Genomic DNA, 20,984 nt, shown 5'->3' with positions numbered 1-20,984 from the left:
CCAATAAATGCAGAAGTAAGGGAAATTGGACTCAAACTTAGACACAGCTCCTAGAAGTCCTTCTGTTTAAGTCCTCAATATGTTTCCCTTGGAAATGGTGTAAATGTTCTGCTGTACTCCTTGTATAGCCCTGAATCTGCCTTTCCTGACCAACCAGTCTGTGCTGAGCTCCTGAGAACACTGCCACTAGCTATTTCTGTCCCACAGTATTTCTAGTACACCAATGAAAAGTCCAAATCCTCTGATCCTCCAAAGTTCACAAAGTCTTCTTCCAGCCAACGTGATATGGAGGCCAAGGCATTCTTTGCCACTAAGAAATTCCTTCTCACAAGTTTTGCTAGAGATTTCCACCACTAAGCTGCTACACACTTAAATCTCTGAATCCAAAATAGTTTCTTGGTTTTATATAAGCCCTACAGGGTATAACCAACTCCCTCCTATCCAAACAGATCCTAACAGTCTTCCTGTCATACCCATTTGAAATGCCTTAGTTGAACTCAGTTCAAACTTCGAATTGATTCATTTGATATATGCTGTCATCTGTCAAGGTATCAAGGTGTTGTGTCTTATAAGTTACTTTAAGGGTGGAGTAGGGTGAACTGCTTGATTGATTTAATCAACTCTCATCTTATTATACTAGTAACCGTTGTATAATGCATCAGCATTTCCTAGGAAGTTTTCTCAAAAGCATCACAAATGGTATAATGAACTAGCTTTATTCCTTGTCAGTGAGAAGCCAAGAGAGACAAAGTGCTGAAAATATAGCAGTAAAATCTCATTTGGTTAAAACAATTCAATATTGTCTTCTTTTGAGATTTATGGAGTACATTCTCCAAAAAAAATACTATTAACTCTACCCTTTTTAGTAATCACCAGGATAGACATAGGAAAGCAGCTGTCGTGACTTGGATCGGTATTTTGCCACTCCCTTAAATAGACCAAAACACTTAGAAACATATGATGGCTGAAAATGACTTACAAAGGGAACACAGGCATACAGAATGAGAAGCATAGCTGTAGAGAAGTAGATAAAAAGGATCATAAAATAATTATGTTAAAGGACAGCCAGGTGGATCATAGCTCATTAAGATGCCAGAAGAGTCTCTTGTTGCCTTAGATTTGGTCACATAATAATTTCCTACACTGTAAATGTACTTCAGCTTCCTTTTCCTTTTTAAAATGCAGTGGATGGAGCAAACAATTCTTTTTCCAACCCTGAAGTAGTTAATCTAGACATTTTTCTTTTAGCCTTCCATAGTGACAAAGCAGCCAATCCAGATGTTTTGAAATGGACAAATGACCTTGCAAAATTCCGGAAACAACTGAAAGGTAAGAGTTCAAACCGTATAGATACCCTAGTATAGAATCATGCTATTCACTCAATCTTGAGGGGGACCCAAAGGTATACCAGGGAGTTAGGATTCCTGAGAAGTACTACTGACATTTCTGTGATGCATTCTTCTACCACCATTTTCCCAAGCAGTCCCAATAACAGGAAAACATAGGTCTGCCAAGATGGTAAATTCCAAAGAAGGCATATCATTTACTCAAGTCCTTGGTACGACCTTACTTCTATGCCGTATATGGTTACCCTGGGTTCTCAAAGGCTGTGCCAGTGGAATTAAAGCTCCAGAAAGTCCTGTCAAATTAAAGCTCTAGAAGGTCCTATCAAATTAGAAAAACTTTGTGATGTCTCAGTCAGGTATTAACTATTTGATGTCTAAGGATAAGCAAAGTTTAGTTTGAAAGTGCTCATTACTGGGTTGGCCACAGGGGAATTTTGTTTTGGCTACAGTTACACTCAAAGATACTCTACAAAATCATAGATGACTATGTTCTATGTCAATAGAGGGAGTGTGTCAGCAAAATATTGAAGTAATATTAGGATATTTAACTCAGATATAGTGGTTGAGCTAATTAAAGCTACATCAGAGGTTCGAGGTACATGTCACTGCAAATCTCCAAATAATCCAAGAGATTTTATCATTATCAAGGGTTTACTTATCCGGGTTATTCAACCTAAGCCTTTCAACCTAATCTTACAATTAAATATTGCCTGAGAAAGAGAAATGGAGCCAAGACAACTGCTAACATTATGTCTGTAGAAATCAGTTCTTTTTCATTCTTGTCTTTTTTTTTCCTCTTTTTCTGCACTTGTGACATTTTTATGGTCTGTTTTTGTGAAGGTGCTGGGCACAGCTGAGATTAGGCATATTTCATTCTATTCCCATTCAGTATTCTCCAGAGGTCTACCATATCTAATTTTTCTAAAATTCTATAAGGTCCTCCCTTTATTTTTAATTTATTTTTGGTTAGATTTATCTGAAAGGAGTAAATTGAGGTCCCCACTATTAAGTTTTTACCATCTAGTTCTCCTTGTAACTAACCCATTTAAATTTTCCTTCAAGAATTTAGATGCTCTGCCATTTAATACATATATGTTTAGTATTGATACTAATTAATTGACTATTATATCTTTCAACAAAATATAATTTCCCTATTTATCTCTTTTAATTTGGTCTCTTTTTTGTTCTTTTGTTCTGAGATCATAACTGATATTCCTTGTTTGACGTATAATAAATTCTGCATCCATCTTTCTGTTTCAAGTGTGTTTCTTGTAAGCAAATATTGTTCGATTCTGGCTCGTAATCCATTCTGCTATCCTCTTTTGTTTCATGCCATTCACATTCACAGTTATGATTGTTAATTGTATATTTTCCTCTGTCTTACTCTCTTATGTTTTTCCTTCTTTCTGTTTCCTGCTCCCTTTAAAAGTGTATTTTACTTCTGACTACTCCCTCCTTTAATCCACTCTTATTCTTATGTTTCCCTTTTCCCTTAACCCCTTTCCTTATTGTTTTTCTGTTTGGTGAAATATATTTCCGTACTCAACTCTGTGTGTGTATGTGTATGTGGGTGTGTTTGTGTACTCTTCCCTCCTTTAGCCAATTCAGACAAGTGAAGTTCACGTATCTCCTGCTCCACACACACACACACACACACACACACACACACACACACACACACCCTACTCTTTGCCATATAGTCTACTTCTGTGCCCAAATTATGTGAGATAATTTCCCTCCACTCTTTCTCTCACTTCCCCCCTCCCAGTGCATTCCTCTTTCCTTCCCTTTCCATTCTTCTTTTAAGATCATCAAAACATAACACAACCACCCCCAGGCCTTCTATCTGCAGTTAGACTGCATCTGTGATCCCTGATGATGACAGAGTTCTAAGAAGATACATGTGTTATCTCCCCATATAAAATTTTAAGCAACTAATCTTTGTGTAATCCTTTATGATTGCTCAGTCATGTTTAGCTTTTTATTCTTTTCTTGACCCCTGGGTTTGCACTTCAGATTTTTTATGCAGTTCTGTTCTTTTCATCAAGAAAGCTTAGAAGTCTTCTTATTAAAGATCCATTTTTTTTCATCTCTAGGATTGTATTCAGTTTTTTGGGGGTAAATTATTCTTGCCTGCAAGCCTGGATTTTGGATGTAATGTTCCCGGGAATTCTCATTTTGGAAGTTCCTTTATGGGATGACCATTGGATTCTTTCTATTTGTCCTCTGGTTCTAAGAGATCTGTGGAGTTTTCTTTTATGATTTCTTGAAATATGATTTCTGGTCTCTCTTTTTTGATCATGGCTTTCAGGTAGTCCGATGATTCTTAAATTATCTGCCTTCATTTTGTTTTCCAGGACAGTTGTTTCTGTTATGAGATACAACACATTTTCTTTTATTTTCTAGTCTTTTGATTTTCTTTTGATATTTCTTGATGTCTCAGGGAGTTTCTGTTTGGTCCATTCTAATTTTCACAGAGTTATCTTCTTAGTTAGGGTTTTGTCCCTCTTGTTCCAAGCTGTTTTTTGAAATAAACACTTATAAATTGCCTTCTGCAAAGCAAGCTTTATGCTAAGCCTTCAGGATGCAAAAAGAGGCAAATGACAGTCCTTGCCCTCAAGGAGCTTACAGTCTAATGAGAGAGACAATGTACAAACAAATTCTTTTTTTTTCTATAGCTTTTATTTTTTCCCATTTTTTTCTTCTACCACTCTCATTTGGTTTTAAAATAATTTTTAGCTTTAAAAAAAAAATCTCCCTTTACCTCTTCAGGAATTCCCATTGAACTTGTGCCCAAGCTATATTTTTGAGACTTTGCCTGGAAATGTTTTGGAGTCATTCTCTTCGGGGTTTGTCAAGTCTCCCTGTCACCACAACAGCTCTTTATGATGGGATTTTTTTTGTTTGTTTGCTCATTCTTATGGCCTAATTCTTTGCTTTGGCCTTTTTTCTTAGGGCAGGGCTGCAAATCGCTGAGAGGAATGTCTGGGCTGAACTTTTTCCGTCTTTAGCCCTTCTGCTGCTTTCTTGGGATGTTGAGAATTGCATTATTCCAAGATCTCAGGGACAGTTCAGGCTGGGGATTTGAAAAGTGTTAGTGCTTCCACAGTGATGTGGCCTAGGGCAAAGTCTTCTCAGTAACCTCCTGGTCTAAGCTTTGCAAGTTCCTGACCCAGCTGTTGGGTCTCAGCAAGACAACTATTGGCTTATGCCCTAGTTGGAGGTTCTGATAGGTCGCTGCTGGATTCAGCTCTGTCAGCCTTCTAGGAAGCTCTACAGGTTCAGAGCACCAGAACTGCACGTTTCCCTCTGGTCCGGTATTCCTGCCTTGGGTATTTCACTGGAGAATTCAGACAAGGCTGGATGTTGGAACTCTGTCTTTGCTTTGCTTCTGGGGTCAGAATCACAAAGCTACTGTTTGCTTAACTTGTTCCTTATGCAGGACATAGCTAGGGCCCATGACCATTCTGCCACACCTAGGCACAATTCCCTCCTTAGTCCACCATGAGTCTGTTTCCCAGAAATGGGTACTAAGTGGCAGAACTGCAAGATAGCACCCATTCTTATAACTTGCATTAGTTCAAGGACCTCTGCAACCTCTTCCACAGCTTGGGCCTCTTTCAGTCCCTGGGTGCTGGGAGGCTGTGAATTCCTGGCCTGATGCCATCTCCAGTGTCTACAAACCTCTCTTTCTCCCTGTGCTGACCTGCATTGGAAAAACATGATTTGCTGTGATATTTTTCTTGGATTTCCCAATCAGGATTCTTTCCGGTTTATAGCTGACATAGGTTATGATTTTGCTAGAGGTTTAGGGAAGAGGTGTGGCAGGGAGCGGGGCTGTGCTTCTTTCTGTTACTTTACCATCTTGACCCTGCCTCTCATTGTTTTTGGTAACTAGAGTCAAAGCTAAAGATATCTGAAGAAGAACTGGTTCCCCAGATGCGTCAGCGAAGCAACACTCTCCCCAAGAGTTTTGGCTCTCAGTTGGAGAAGGACGATAAGAAGCGAGAGATGGCGGATAAAGCAATGAAGCCTACTGTTGAAGCTACCCTGGAATCTATTCAGAAGAAGCTGCAAGAGAAGCGGGCAGAGACCAACCATCCTGAGGACATCAAGGTATGGCAGCGAGGGGGAAATTTTTTATTTTATTGTATTCAGAAATGTGCATCGAGTCCCTACTATGTAGCCTTCCCAGTGCTATGTAATAGTGCCCCATGAAGCAGAGCCTGGAATGCTGGGACCTTAAAAATATGGTAGATATAACAGAAATGGTAGTCAGTAGAGAATGATTATTCATATATACATCTTCTATATAAGCCATTATGTAACCTAATCCTCCCCCTTAGACTGTGGGTCCCTTGAGAGCAGTGACCTTTTTTTTTGTTTTTCTTTGTATCCCTAGCACTTAACACAGTACCTGACACTTCAATAAATGCTTCTTAACTTGACTAATATCATAACTTTAGCTGATTCCAATGATTGTTATAGAAAAAGAAAAATCAACCACTTGTGTTCTAGATTTTGTGCAAAGAAATTCATTGGGGCAAGTTAAGCAGCATGATATAGTGGAAAGACCTCTGGTTCTGCAGTTGAGGGCTTGGGTTTGAATCCTACCTTTGATACTGGGCAAGTCACTTAATTAACCTCCTCATCTGTAAAATGAGAAGGCTGTTCTGGATCTTCCCTTTCAAGTCTAGATCCATCATCCTGTGTTTGTATTTGTGTTACAACTTAACTGGTGATTCTCTGTGATGAATTTAAGCACAATCAAACTCTTAAACCTAAGCAGAATCATTCCTATTAGGAATGGAATATTACCCTAAGACATCTTGGCTGTTACAAGGGCCTGACTCTTCACTGCAACATGGAGATACTTTCAGTGGTCATTTCAGCCACATCCTGCTCTTCATGACCACATTCTTCCTGCTTCCAAGCCCAGTGCTCTATGCATTGCACCACCTAGCTGCCCTCAGAGCTCAATAGCTGTTCGTTATTGGTGGTGGTACTGTAATGTTATCGTACCCTGACGGTATCTTGTTCACGGGACCACCATTAGCCAACTTCAGAATAAGCTGTGAGATAAGGGAACCGATGGAATACTAAGTATTTAGGTTTTTATTGGGGGAAATCATTTAAATTGAGACTCCGAAATATTAACAAATATTAAATTTTTTTCTTTCCTTTTTCCACCATATAGGACATGACTAGAGACCAAATTGCTATTGAGAAAGTGGCTTTGCAGAAATCTTTGTTGTATTATGAGAGCATCCATGGAAGACCGGTATGTAAGCTGCTCTGTCTTTCCAGCTTGGGAGAAAAATCAGTTTTCAAGGAAAATTTAGTAATGTGAAGATTTAGTAATATGAAGATTCTTTCTGCCTTAATGAAAATCAGAGATCAGTGAGGTTGACTGAGAAGCTCTGGACCAGCAGTCTGTGTCTGGCTTGGTCAACTCAACTCTCTCACCTTCTCTGTTATTGTTTATAAAATAAAGGGATTAGGCTAGATGATTTCTGTGGTCCTTTCCAGTGGGATGATCTAGGTAATGAAGCTTCAAGTTGATATGGTAGCTATAATTGCCTTTTTGAGATAATGATCCATTCTTCACACCACTATTGGATTGAGCTTCCTTACATGTGATCATGTTATTCTCTACTCAGAACCCTTCCTGTCTCCCTCTTGCCTGCTGAATAAAATACAGATTCTTGGCATTTGAGATTTTCTATAATGTGACATTATTCTTTCTACCTTTCCTGTCTCCTACTACCACCACCTCCTCAGCCCATCCCCATGTGCTTCCTGAAGCTGGACTTTGGCTGAATTTGGAGAACTGAAAATAGCCTGTATAACATCTCTTACCTTCTCTCTTCTGGGCCTTTGCCCAGATTGTTCCATTGGCCTGGAATGTCCTGTCCTTCCTACCTACCTGTGGAAATTGTACCCGTCCTTTGAATCCCAGATCAAGTGCTATATCCTCCACAAAGACTTCCCTGATCCTTCTAGGTGGTAATGGTCTTTCCTCCACTTGAGCCTTTTATTCTTGGAAGCACTGAGACATCATTATTTTTTATTAGAGTTACTCTGTATGAATCATATTCTCCTACTAGGTTAGTATCAGGTGTGTTGGGGCAAGAGCCATGCCTTATCGATATTCTCTCTTCCCCATTGCCAAACATATCATCCTGTCTGTAGTATGAACTTAAAAATGCTTAACTGAAGTTCAATTCATGAAAACTTTAAGCAGGGATTTCATTTTTCTTTTTTATAATAGGAAACCCCTTTTTTCACCAAGGCGACAAGTTTGACTTGTTTCATTTATTGTCAGCTTTGTGCCCAGAACTTCCCTAGATACTCTGAGGCGTACAGAAAAATGCTTTTCCTTCTTTGCCTGTAATCATGGTTTCTCTCTTCCCAATCTCAGGCTCCTATAATCCGTAGTGTGGTCAAGCAAACAATCTAGAATCCCTAAGGCTAACTTCATCATAGGACAATGAGTTGTATAACTGAGTTGTCCTGTAACCAGAAGGTGATCTTTTTCCAGGTCTTGTTTCAAACATAGAATTTGTTATAAAAATTCTTTTTAAAATATGAGTTCAGTTGAGATAACTTGGGTAGGGAATGGATAAAGGGTAGAATGTGAATCAGGGTTTGAGAATATTAAATGGTTTTAAGAGAAAGAAACTTCTGGTTTCAACTCTTTGATGATAGATAGTCCTGCATTTAAGTAATAGTTCATCTTTGCCTCTGGAATTAATTTTATTGAAAAACAACATGGTAGAATGAATAGAAGTTGGCCTTCAGAGTCAGGAAGACCTGAATTCTAGCCCTGCCTCTAGTATATAGTGGTTCTTTGACCTTGGATGAGTCACTTAACTTCCTCAATACTCCAGGTGACTCTTTAAGACTATAAATTACATATTTAAAAGAAATAGCAAGCTGTACATAATAGATTTGCAGGTTCATGTACAATCATCTTTTATTCCTATCCTATGTTTATGGAAATACTTGTTTTATTTCTTAAGTTCAGAATAAAATAAATTTTTGAAAATAAAGGTTAAACTTCTCTTAAAAAGAAGACTGTAAGTTATAGAACATTCGCAGATTTTCATTGGTAGGAAGGAGTTTCTTCTAAGGGAATTAAATTAAATATTTGAACCAGAAAAAAATTAAAATGTTTTAACAGATAATTTTCAGGGTGAACTATGCCTTCCATGGGAGTTCAGAATTCAGAACTCTAGAGTGGCAAATGAAATTGCTTCATGTTGATATATGTTTATTTTTCCTCTGGACACTGCTTTTAATATTTTTAGCCCTTCTACCCAACTCTTTGCTCAGTTTTCTTGTTGTTTGCTTATCAGTATGCTTAATTCATATTTAATAAATATCTCCAAATGAATAAACAAGCATTTATTAAGTGCTTACTATATTCTAGGCACTATGCTAAATGATGGGGGTACAAATACCACAAGCAGGACAGTCTCAGCCCTTAAGGAGATTTTTTTTCTACTTGAGAAAGACAAAACATACAGAAGAATGGTGGCAAGGAAGGACAAGACAAACAGGATGGTGATTGGAGTCCGAGAGAGAGGGCAATAGATATGTTGGTTTGATTACTATTCTCAGAAATGAAGCTGGAAGAGATTGGGTGCTAGTAGCGTAGTAGGCCTGAGGCCACTCAAAGAAGGTGGCAGCTCACCAGTGAAAACCGGCAATCACAGGGGTGACAGAGTCAACCCCACTCCTGCCTACGTGTGTGAAATGGGGATAATAACCACTTAACTCACAAGGTTTTTGTGAGGATTAAATGAGATAACTTAGAAATCATTTTGCACACCTTGAAGCATGACATAAAAGCTATTATTATTATTATTATTATTACATCAACCTTGCTTATAAAAAGTTCAGTACTGGTGTTAAATCTAATGTTCATGTATATGCCCAAATTGAAATAGAGCCTATTCATCTACCCTACTCATCCCTCTTGGCCACCAGGAACCTTTATTAGTATACTTTTCATCACATAAGTTAGATTGCCCAAAGTCACTTCCATGTCATGATGATTCATTGTAAGAGAATGCTAGTGGATCATTTCTACTTTGCTTCAGAAAATCCCTAGCATTGGAAATACTGATTTCTATTTCACTTTCTAATCCACACTTGATGATATGGGCTGTCTTGTCAGCATTATGGCAAAAGGTAGACAAAGATTAATAAATAGGTAACTTTCATTTCCAGCTCTAAGACTAATTGAAGGCCTTTATTATTTAAAACAAAAAGGCAAATGCACAAGTGTAAATGTTTAGCAAGTCTATGTAACAAGTAAGGTTTGTTATATACCATTGTTAGGTACCGTTATGTGGTATTCATCAGTTTCACAGTATGGAAGATTTGTCTTCTTATAAGCAAAAAACAAAAACAAAAAACAGTACTTTATTTCCTTTGTAAACATAAATTTTAAATTAATCCCTTAAGGATCAGGCAGCTAGGTGGTACAGTGGATAGAGTGCCAGGCCTGGAGTCAGGAAGACTCATTTTCCTGAGTTCAAATGTGGCCTCATATGTTTACTATGTGATCCTGAGCAAGTCACTTAACCCTATTTGCCTCAATTTCCTCATCTATAAAAAATGAGCTGGAGAAGAAAATGGCAAACCACTCCAATACCTTTGCCAAGAAAACCTCAATGGATTCACAGAGTCAGACAGGACTGAACAAAAACAACAAAACCCTTTAGAGGTTAAGTATTGTTTCAAGGTTTAGAGAGAATGTAGTACTTTCCGTAAAGATAAATCAATCACAAAAGATAAACGGCTTTCAAATCCAGCCTTTGTAATGTTTCTTCTGTTAATAAATAGTGGGTAATTGATTAGGATATCCTTTCCAAACTTTGTAATGTTTATCTAATGGGTAAACTGAAGGAAAATAAAGTCGGAATAGAAAACCAACAAAAGATTTAGATTGGTAAGATGGCAATGACAAGTTTTTTATTTCTGTATTTCATTGATTCTGAAGCAAAAGTGTGTTTTAACTTGCTGCCTAGCCTGAAAAATCAAGCAGTACCAGTGCTTCAACTCCACAAACATTGAGTGGCTAGAAGACTGACTTCAGAGCCAGCAAAACCCGGGTTCAAGTCCCATCTTCAAAATATATTGGCAGTGTGACTTTGAGCAAGTCAACTTAACCTCTCCATGTTCTAGGCAACTGTAAATTGCTAAGAAGGAGCCAGCCTCCAGTGTTAGAGAACGTTTCTTCATCTAGGATTTCCTGATACTAATGAAATCACAAGTCTGGTCCCCATCTGTAACTTTACTATGTGCCAGGCACTGTGCTGGGCACAGGCATTAAGAGACAGCCAAGGAGCTTAATACTACTACTGAAATAAGCAGCATATACTCATTTTGTATGTAGAGTCATTTTGGGGTGAGAGAGCATTAAATACAGAGGAAAGCCTTGTGTCTGCGGTGGCATTTGAGCCGATTTTGGAACAGAGCTGTGGGTTCCCAGAAATGAATGTGAGGAGAGAGTCTGAAGGAATAGAGGTGACCCAAAGGCGGCAGCTGGAGTGGAATGTGAGGGGAGGATCGAGGAGGTCACAGTGACCAGGAGAACCAATATGGGAGGAGAGGAGTAAGATAAGAGCAACTTGAAGAATCAGCTGGATCCAGATCATGAAGGGCTTTTAAGACTAAAGTCAAACATCTGAATTGATATTTTAAACTAGTAACTTTCAGGGTCACCAAACTTATCCACAGTTCAGTTAGATGGGGACTTTGAGGTCAGATCGTTACTACAGAAATACCCCTGAGGTTAATCTGGGGAACCAAAACTCATCCACCACAACTATTCCCACTACTACACAACTAAAGAAGTATCTCAATGTCACATCTCATTGCGATTTCGACGTATTGTTGATCGACCTACAAATGCTAATTAGCAAAAAACGTTTTGGCATAAGAGAGCCAAGAAATTACAGTCATGTAAAGAGAGCTATGAATAATAGAACATGGTAGAAGTTTTCAGAGCCATGGATGTGTCTTTGAATTGAACTCTGAGAAATGCATTCAGTCTGTAATGCAATCTCTCATACTCACATAAAAACTGAGACACGCTCTGATTCCATTTCACATCGATCCCCTGGATGCATTTTTCAGTCCAGTTAGACTGGCTTTCTTGCTGTTGCTTACACACAGTATTTTCACTCCATGCCTTCCAACAGGCTGCCTGTCCCCCATACGTATCAATCTCTCCCTCTTCACTTTTACCTCCTAGAGTCCCTAGCTTCCTCCAAAGTTCAACCCCATGCCACTTCCTGGATTCTCCTGCTACCTGAAATATCTTTTATTAAGGAAACTAGGGAGAGGAGCTAGACCTCAAGTGTTTTTTCAGTAGAATGTAAATCTCTTGAAATGAGAGACTGGTTTGTTTTTGCTTTGTGACCAGAGAGGCAGCCTGGAGTAGTAAGTAGAGGGATGGCCTCAGAGTCAGAAAGACCTGAGGTCAAGCCCATCTCTGGCACAAGCTGTGCTCACACACGTGCTGATCTGCATTGGTGAGGGGAGTGTCCTCACCTGGAGTTCCCTAAGCCAATGAAGTTATAGATCCAGTCCCTATACCTCCCTAGTGGTTGGCGCATACCTCCCTAGGTGCTTAATAAATGCTTATCTGATTGATTGATTGATTGATTGATTGATATTGACTAGTTCAATGCTTAGCCACAGTCTCCTTCCAAGTTTTTCCCATTATTCCATGGCCTACAACTCGACTGGTCAGCAGTGAAAGGTCTAATGTATTCTACTTAGGAACATTTAAGACATGCCTATAAATTCAAGGTTGGAAAGTCTGATGGGGCAGGTTGCTACAGATAGGAATCTTTACCCTTTCCCACAGCCTTCTTGCTGAATAAAATTTAAAAAATGACATGTACAGACAAACCCAGCCAGGAATGCTAAGTCTGTTTTTCTGTTGGGATCTACAAGGTTAGTTGAGTAATTAAGGGTCACATGTGTTTATACATGAGTATCACGTGGGGCTTCATCACCTAAGCTTGAAAATGATGCTATTAAAAGCCTGATATGATTTACTGATTTTATCTTAAATGTCTGTTGATAAAACTTATTGACAAAATGGTAGGATTTACATAAATAGTTATTAGCAAGAAGATTTATGGCTTGGATTGAATAATTTTCCTTCTTACCTGTGATCCTTTAACCCTACAGCTCTGCTTACTAAGATAGTTGGCATCACAAATCTGGGAGAAAGGTGAACTAATTGTCCTGTTCTTATTTTTCAGGTAACAAAGCATGAACGTCAGGTTATGAAGCCATTATATGACCGATATCGGTTGGTCAAACAGATCCTGTCCCGGGCCTACACCATTCCCAGCGTTGTAAGTAAAATAACTTCCTAGCTTTTGGTATACAGGTGACTTTCTAAATCCCCATTACTATCTTTTAACAGCCTAAGAAATTTCTTCTTTTTTTTAATTTTTATTTTCAATTCTGGGAACAAAACAAGCATTTCCATGACACAGTACAGTTAAAAAAGATGGTTGCACATGAAACTGCAAATCTACCATATGTACAGCTTGCTATTCCCTCCAAATATATAATAAAGTTATCATGTAAATTTCTTTTTTTCCCTTTTTTATTCCCTCCCCACCTACCCCTGATGGCTGCCATTAGACACAAATAGGTATATATACGTGTGTGTGTGTGTGTGTGTGTGTGTGTGTATACACACACACATACATGCATATATACACAGACACATATATACATGTATACATACAAACACATATGGGTATGTATGTTATACACATGTAAAATTATTCTATACATGCTTGTATTTATCAGTTCTTTCTCTGGATGAAGATAGCATCTCTCTTCATATGTCAGCCTAAGAAATTTCTAGCCAGCTAATTGGAAGAATGAAGAATTCATTACAAACATCTATGGCTACGTTTGCCATAAATGGGCAAAATTGATCAAGTGAAGCCTATGAGATTCCCCCCCTTTAAAATATCCAATTTTTAATCATCACCTTCAGTTATTCAGTTTTGTCTTCTAGATTATGATTTTTCCTGCCCCTTTGGGTAATGTATTTTGCCCACACGTATAATTCTATTGACATCCCTGAAATCCACACTCTAAATTTTATATCTATGTGGACTTATGCAGGAACATTAGTGGCGCTCAATGCTCCCTCATAAGTGAAGTCAAAGCTAAACCAGTAGCAACCCCAGGCCTCCCCCTCCCTATGAAGGGAGTTTGTAATCCTATCACAGCCTCTATGAAACTCTTACCCGAGGAAAGAATTTGTCCTTCTTGGGATTCTGGCTTCAGGAACACAAACTCCTACTTGTAGCAAGAGAGGTGGCCTTCATAGAGGGTTGAAAGGGAGTGTGGAGAGAAAAGGGAAGACAGTAATTTTAGAAGGATTGTGAAATGATCCTGTTGTCCACAGCACTTGGCTATTTTTGGTACGGTCTCCAGTCCTTTGACCTGTGTATTCCAGTTGTTTTATGTTAAAGAATTCCCTAGAATGGTGGGGAAAGGCTTCAATATGTTGGCCAACTTCCACTTTTTGTTTGGAAGGTAGTATCTTCTTCTGCATACACAGGTGATACCTCGGTCTTGAGAAGAAGGGCATACGTACACACATACACACACACACACACACACACACACACACACACACACACACTGTCTCTACTATCTCCTTCCTTGTCGACCAGGGAATTCCTGATGCCAGCCTTGTTTCAATGCTATCGTTGTCAAACACCTTTAGGACTACTAATACATTCATGACAAATCTTGAAAACATCTCTCAGTGGAACATCTTGTTACTTTATGTTGTGATTAAAATTCATATACAGTGTTAGGTTGAATTTGTTTTTTTCTGACCCTGAAACTCCTTTGCTATTCTTGTGATTACATTCCTCCCTAGGGACTTCTTTTAATAGAGTAGCTGTTCATCACAATAGAATAGTTGGGGAGACATCAGATCTAACCAGCCACCTTAGATACATTTCAGCAGGACCCTTTCCTAGCTAGATATTGTAAAATTAAATTAAATGAACAAATAAATAAGTGGGTTAAACTCCACAATTCTTATTTTCCTCTAAAGAGAAGCTAATGTATAAACTAGTGGCTGAACTAAAAGAAAGGAGAGGGATGGGGGAGAGAGGAGGAAGAGAAAGTGATTCACAATATAACGTACTTGTTAATGTTTGCCACAGGGTTCCCCTTCCAACAAAAGGAGAAGTCCTTTGCTACAACCAATTATTGAGGGTGAAACAGCTTCCTTCTTCAAGGATATAAAGGTAAAAATATCAGACTGCTAGTAACTAGTCCCAGCAAGTCCCTGCCCCTCACATTAATGAAAACTGTATTGATATTTGGACTCCAGTATTACTTCTTTGTAATGTCTCCAGAAAATCATTAATTGCAGGAACATAGTCAACTTTGAACAATTTTTTTTCTTTTTATCGTAGATTAGCTTATTTCTTTTGCTTGATTTCCATTAAAAAAAACTTTTCCATAAAGAGCGTTTGTTATACCTTGGTATTTGATTTCATAATGAACACAAGCTTCTGGAATGAACTTTCTTCTTCCAAGTCTCTCCACCTTCTACATAGTGGTAGTTCATTTAGCAGCTGAGATCACACTTTTCTACCTGTGCTGGGATTTTTCTCCTGCTCTGTATCTTCCTAAGTAGATTTCTAGAAAAAGCACTATTTTTGCAATATTTTTCATATATGAGGATGGTACTTCTGACCTACCCTCAGTACAACGTGTGATTTGTATTCTTTATCTAGTTGCAGTGATAGAGCTATAAAAACTATCTACTTTCTGTGGCCAGTCCCCTCTGCATCCATTTGCAAGACTGTGTACAGGGTGGGGAACCTTTGGCCAAGTGTGGCCTTCTAGGTTCTCAAGTGCAGCCCTTTAACTGAATCCACACTTCACAGAAGAAATCCCCTTAATAAAAGGAGTTGTTCGGTAAAACTTGGACTCAGTCAAAAGGCTACATCCAAGGACCTAGAAGGCCACATGTGAGCTCAAGGTCACAGGTTCCCCATCCCTCATCTAGATTTATCAAACAGTTTTTTTTTTGTTATTGTTGTTGTTGGGTTGTGTTTGGGTTTTTTTGGTTACTTATAACTGACCCGTAAAGACATTAGCTCCGTTTACCCTGACTTTGTTGATATCACATTCCAAAACGAAACTCAGATTTATCACTCTTGGTCTTTGCTAGCAACTCTTGAAAAAGCCATGTGGCTGATGAAGACACTAGCGAGGTTTCAGATTCTCAGATGTTTTCATTTATCTTTTGCAATGATTATCTGAAGTGGGACGTAGTTGTATTTTAGCTCTCATCGAGTTGTTTGTTGGCTAATTCAAATGCCATATTTTTTTTCCTGTGAATTTCGACTCTTGTATATGAAAATTAGAGCATGATTCTGGTATATGCATGAGATAGAGCTGTTACTACATAAGAAAACTTGCTGTTGGTAACATTCAGAATTTGATAATACTTGCCCTACCACATGAACTGTGGACATACTTCCAACTTGTCATTAGAAAGAAACCTTTAAAAAGTCTTACCCTATAGTTGAAACCATCTTCTTACCCTCTTCCAGTTGGTGTAATGTAAGGGAATTCATTCCATTTCTAGACATTTCTAATTGTGTGTGCATTTACACATATATTTACATATTTATTTATGTTTATGGATTTCTCTTGTACATGCCTCTCAGTACCTTCTGCCCATTGGTCCTAGTTTTAACTTTACAAAGTCCAATCTTTCTTCCACGTGGCGGCCTTCGAATGTGGGGGAAAAGCTAATTTGTTTACTCCCAAGTCTCTCTAGGCCAAACTCTCATTCCATTGACCATTCTTTATATGATGCAGTTCAAAATCATTTCATTATCTTAATTGCCGCCCTCTGAACACGCAATTTGTTTAAAGCATGACATTTTTGATAAGTGCAGAGCACGGTGAGTCTGTTGCCTCCCTTGATGTGGATATTATATTTACATTAATGCTGCCTTGAATCACATTAAATGTTTTATCAGCCAAGATTCATAGGTCCATAGGTTTGAGAAGCATGCTTTCTTCTAATTCAAGTGTCAGACTTCAGGACCCAGTGTATCTGGAACCAGATTAAAAGGTAATTGGGAAATGTTTGACAAAATTAATAAAAATACACTTTAACATAGATAATGTTAACTGGTGGTTGTCTAAGTCAATATGCAGCCAGCAAGGATCTGCTCCTGTTTGAGTTATTGGCAAAAATGTTGGATAAGACAGAACCTACCAAGAAAGAGGCATATAATACCAGTGTTAGGGGGTGGTATTAATCTGTTAGTCATACAATCAACTGTGAATCCACCATAGTGGATCTAGGCCACATTCTTCTGTCTTATCAAACTAACTGACGTTTATATAGTACTTTTAAGTTTGCAAAGTGCTTTGTAATCATTAACTTATTTGAATCTCACAATTAACACTATAAATAATATCTCCTTTTTACAAGTAAACTGAGGTTCAGAGAGGTTAAATGATTTACCTGTGATCACACAGCTACTATCAGAACTCAGGTCTTATTGACTTGAAAACTAGCACTCTCTCACAAGGATATCTCTAGGAGGTTTGCCACATGTCTTGATAAAATGCAGATTCTCCTGGTCTGTCTGTCTATTAACTGTATCAGAAAAGGCAAATAAAATTCGATTGGTATAACTTGCTGTTAAAATGCCCAGAGTGGCACCACTCTGTTGAGTACAGAATGATAAAAGTGGTCCCAGACATTTAACAGTCAGTTCCTGGATTCTGGTTGTGGTTTCCAGTACCTACCTTTTAGAAAATTGGGACGCTTCTTGTCTCCAATCTTCTGCTGATTTCTGTTTGGATGGTAATCACAGTGCTTAGTCATCATGACAAGTTCTTTTAGTACTTTGGGAAGTAAATTTGCCCCAATCTGAAGACTTGACCTCATTTGTACAAGGCTAAGTGGTACTGTATTACTATTTCTTCTTCTCTTTCTTGAGTTTCTCTTTGCCCTTTAAAAGCATTCTTCGAACTGGAAAGGGTCAGTAATGCTTGACAGAGAATCTTTTAGGAGCCCTGCTTTCTCTTTCTTACCTGTTGATATTATACAGTCTGCCTCATATGGTGAGAGGTCTGTCCCCTTTCACCTCATCATTCATCTTCCAGTTTTAAGAGGCCGTTTTTGTCTTCCTTCCTTAGCAATTGTTTGCTGGGTGGAGCCTCTTCTTCACTCTCACTTCTTGGTATGATTTCTATATCTGTCATCCTTGGTGAAAGATCTTGCTTCTGAGGTCCCTCTTTTTACAAATTTCTTTATAAATGTGAGTTCATCAGAGATTTACCCCTGTCATTTTCTAATTTCTTCAAATGCTTCCTATTTTTTCCTCAATGATTGTGCCATCAGAATTCCATGACCTCTCGAGCCATATCTTCTTCTCTGCCCATGGGATCATATGTATTTTTATTATAAACTAGTTAAAATCTGCTTATCTTAAAGTCTTAAGATAGATGTATGTCTATGTTCCGTGTTCTCCGCCTTGGCTATTATGAAATCTCACAAAATGTCATCGCTGTCTGTCAACATTCCTAGCGCTTCCACAAGACCAACCAGTTCTTGGTTGTTCTTCAGAATAAAATACAAAGTAAGAGCAAGGTGGCTCAGTATATAGACACTGAACCTGGAGCCAGTCTCATCTGAGTTTAAATCTCACCTCAGACACTTATTAGCTGTATGATCCAGAACAAGTCACTTAATTTCTGTCTCCCTCAGTTTCCTCATCTGTAACATGGTGCTAATAGTAGCACCTAACTCCCAGGGTTATCACAAGGACAAAATGAGATCATATTTATCAAGCATTTTGCAAACTTTAAAGTACTATATAAATACTAGCTATCATCATCTTCATTGTCATCATTATTATCTGCCTCCACCTTCTGAGAGATGACACTGTCACAAAAGCAAATCACTTTTGTTTTCTGCTTTTTTTATTTTTTATCTTATTTTTACTTATTTCTTTTGTTTTACACTGCCTTTATTCCTAAACATATTGTCCTCATGTCCCTTACCCAATAAATCATCCCAAGTAATTTTTAAGTAAGTTTTTAGAAGGAAGAGATAAAAAGCTCAGCAAAACTAATTAATATAGCAACCTTGTACACACAAGATTCCATCCCCATAGTCTCCTACCTCTGCAAAAAAGACTATTTTCTCAGTTTTTCCCCCAGAACTGTGCTTGGTCATTCTAGTCAATTAGCAACAGGTTTCTTTTTGTTCTTGTCTTTTACGTTGTTGTCAATGTTCAGCTTCTTCTGTTGTTGTTTCTATATCACTCGATGTCAGCACACAAAGTCTTTCCAAGCTTCTTATAGTTTTTCATATTCAGCATTTCTTAGAGTTGAGTAATATCACATTATGAATTTGTTTAGCCATTTCCCAATTCAGGGCCATCGACTTTGCTTTGACTGACTTGAGTAGAATTGCACTTCTAAACAATGTCTTGATAATTGAAATTTCCCATGGTAGGATATGCATAGTAGGTACTCAATATGTTTGTGATGATGAGAGTAACCAGATTAAGAAAGGGGCTGATGTGTGTCTCTCTAGGAGGAAGAGGACTGTTCAGAAGATGACAGCAGCACAAAGCCAGACTTCACAATCCCCATAGAAACTGACTTCTGCTTTCTGGACCAACTTGAAGATAATGCCGAGCATTTTCTTTCCCCTTTGGATGATAAGCTGCCTCCAAAAGGCAGTCAGGACATGGGACTCTCCAACCTTCATGCTGCATCGATGTATGTCCCACATCTTAAAGCTTTTTACTTTCATAAATTCTACTTTTTTCAGCTTTTTTATTAGGATAAATGTATAGACCGAAAAGATATGACTTATTTGGGGAATATCTGCATGGAACACTGGCCCTCCAGTCAAAGACCTAGGTTCAAATATCATCTTTGATGATTATTAATTGTGTGACTTCGTGGGCCTCAGTTTCCTAATGAGGGTGCTGAACAAGATGGCAGCTGAGGGGCCTTACACCTCTCCATGTAAAATCCTCTGACTGGTGCAGAGTAAAGCATGAGTTGTTTTTTTGGTTTTTTTTTTTAATTCATTAGTTAAGAGAGCTTAACTGATATTTCTTATTAGTTCCTGCTTCAACAAGCAAACAATGTTTATAAATGGCCCCACATGGCTTCACAATTTGATATATCCCAAGTACAAATCCCCTCTGTTTTTGTAAAGCAAAATATGGCAAAAGTCAACTTGGGACTTCATAAGCCCTAAGGACACTTAAAATAGCAAAAGTCTGCCATCACATCTGCTTCTGCTGACCCCAAAGTTTTATTTTCATAACTACTCCAAAACTGTCCCCATTGGTTTTCATTTTTACTGCATTACCGTGGCTTTTTTTGGTTTAATTTTTATTTTCTTTAATTTTTTAACCTCCTTAGACATGAGCTCTTAGAACAACTTCAAGAAGTGAAAGAAGAGAAGAAAAGAATTCGAAAAAAACTTCGTGATTTTGAGGATAATTTTTTCAGACAAAACTCAAGGTACTCCATTTCCCCCCTTTTCTTTCCAATCCATCTTATACTTGTCTATAGGGAGAGAAACAACCCTGGAGCTTCATTATGTATTTTCCTTGAGTCTATCTTCCAAGATGCCCCCCCCATTCTCAATAGTCTAACTTTTGCTATTTCCCTAAATGATCCCCTGAGAAATTAGGGTTCAAGAAATAAGCAAAATATCACATGCTCCTCTTTAGGCGGCAGAGTAACTAGATTTGAAATAACTTTTAGGAAACTAAGATGGCGGGTGGAGGGAGAAAGGTGAAGCACAGTGAAGAAGAGAAAGTAGCACCATAAAAAATTGTATTTAATCGATTTAAAATCATCAAAGTTGGTCTTAGAACAAAAATGATCATGAGGTCACACTGTCGTAGACCTAGAGCCAGAAGGAGCCTCAGAGGCCATGTAAATAAACCCACTCCTTTTACAGATGAGGAGGCCAAAGCCCAGGGAGGCTAAATGATTTTCCCTAGGCCACCCAGGTAATGAGTATCGGATGGGATTTGACCCTCTGACTCCAGAGCCAACACTCTTTCCATTGTACTGTGTTGTCTCTGATTACCCAAACAATAATGACACGTGCACCTTTGGAGTCCACATGTGAGGCCCCGGTCATGCAGCTTTTAGTTCAAGTGAAGAACTTATCTACAAGAAGAAGAAAGAGAACTTTGTTCTTTTTTGTTGACAGGGATTATTCCACTTCATCCTTGTGCAATTTCTACGACACATTTTAAAAGTAGACTCCATTTGGCATTCATCTGTGCTTACAGTCATATAATAAGTCAAAGGCAAAACTGCATAAGGTACCTGGATCTTTTTTTCCTTCCAGTTAAGTTTCAGCCATTACAATAGATTATTCATTCACCAGGCTGAATATCATAATCACCCCAAATTCAGGGATTTAAAAAATCCACCCTGTTCTAAGTAACAAAAAGTTTGGGGGGGACATTTTTGAAAATATTCCCATAGAATGTTAGACATAGAAGAGACCTCAGAGGTCAGCCAACCTAACCCCCCATTTTT

General features: G+C 38.3%; 1 protein-coding gene across 1 annotated transcript in view; it reads left to right on the top strand.

Moving 5' to 3' along the window:
* Nucleotides 1-20,984, top strand: part of FAM13A (family with sequence similarity 13 member A) — a 102,619-nt gene that overhangs the window by 76,167 nt on the left and 5,468 nt on the right. The window contains 8 exon segments of the mRNA XM_020988305.2: nt 1,066-1,069; nt 1,249-1,329; nt 5,245-5,462; nt 6,544-6,627; nt 12,635-12,730; nt 14,582-14,665; nt 19,000-19,187; nt 19,845-19,946. Coding sequence (XP_020843964.1) covers nt 1,066-1,069; nt 1,249-1,329; nt 5,245-5,462; nt 6,544-6,627; nt 12,635-12,730; nt 14,582-14,665; nt 19,000-19,187; nt 19,845-19,946 — 857 coding nt within the window.

The sequence above is a fragment of the Phascolarctos cinereus genome, unplaced genomic scaffold (assembly GCF_003287225.1).
Source record: "Phascolarctos cinereus isolate Bilbo 61053 unplaced genomic scaffold, phaCin_HiC Scaffold_9;HRSCAF=440, whole genome shotgun sequence".
Classification (NCBI taxonomy): domain Eukaryota; kingdom Metazoa; phylum Chordata; class Mammalia; order Diprotodontia; family Phascolarctidae; genus Phascolarctos; species Phascolarctos cinereus.
Note: the sequence above shows the minus strand (reverse complement) of the source record. Positions and strands in the feature narration are given on the sequence as shown.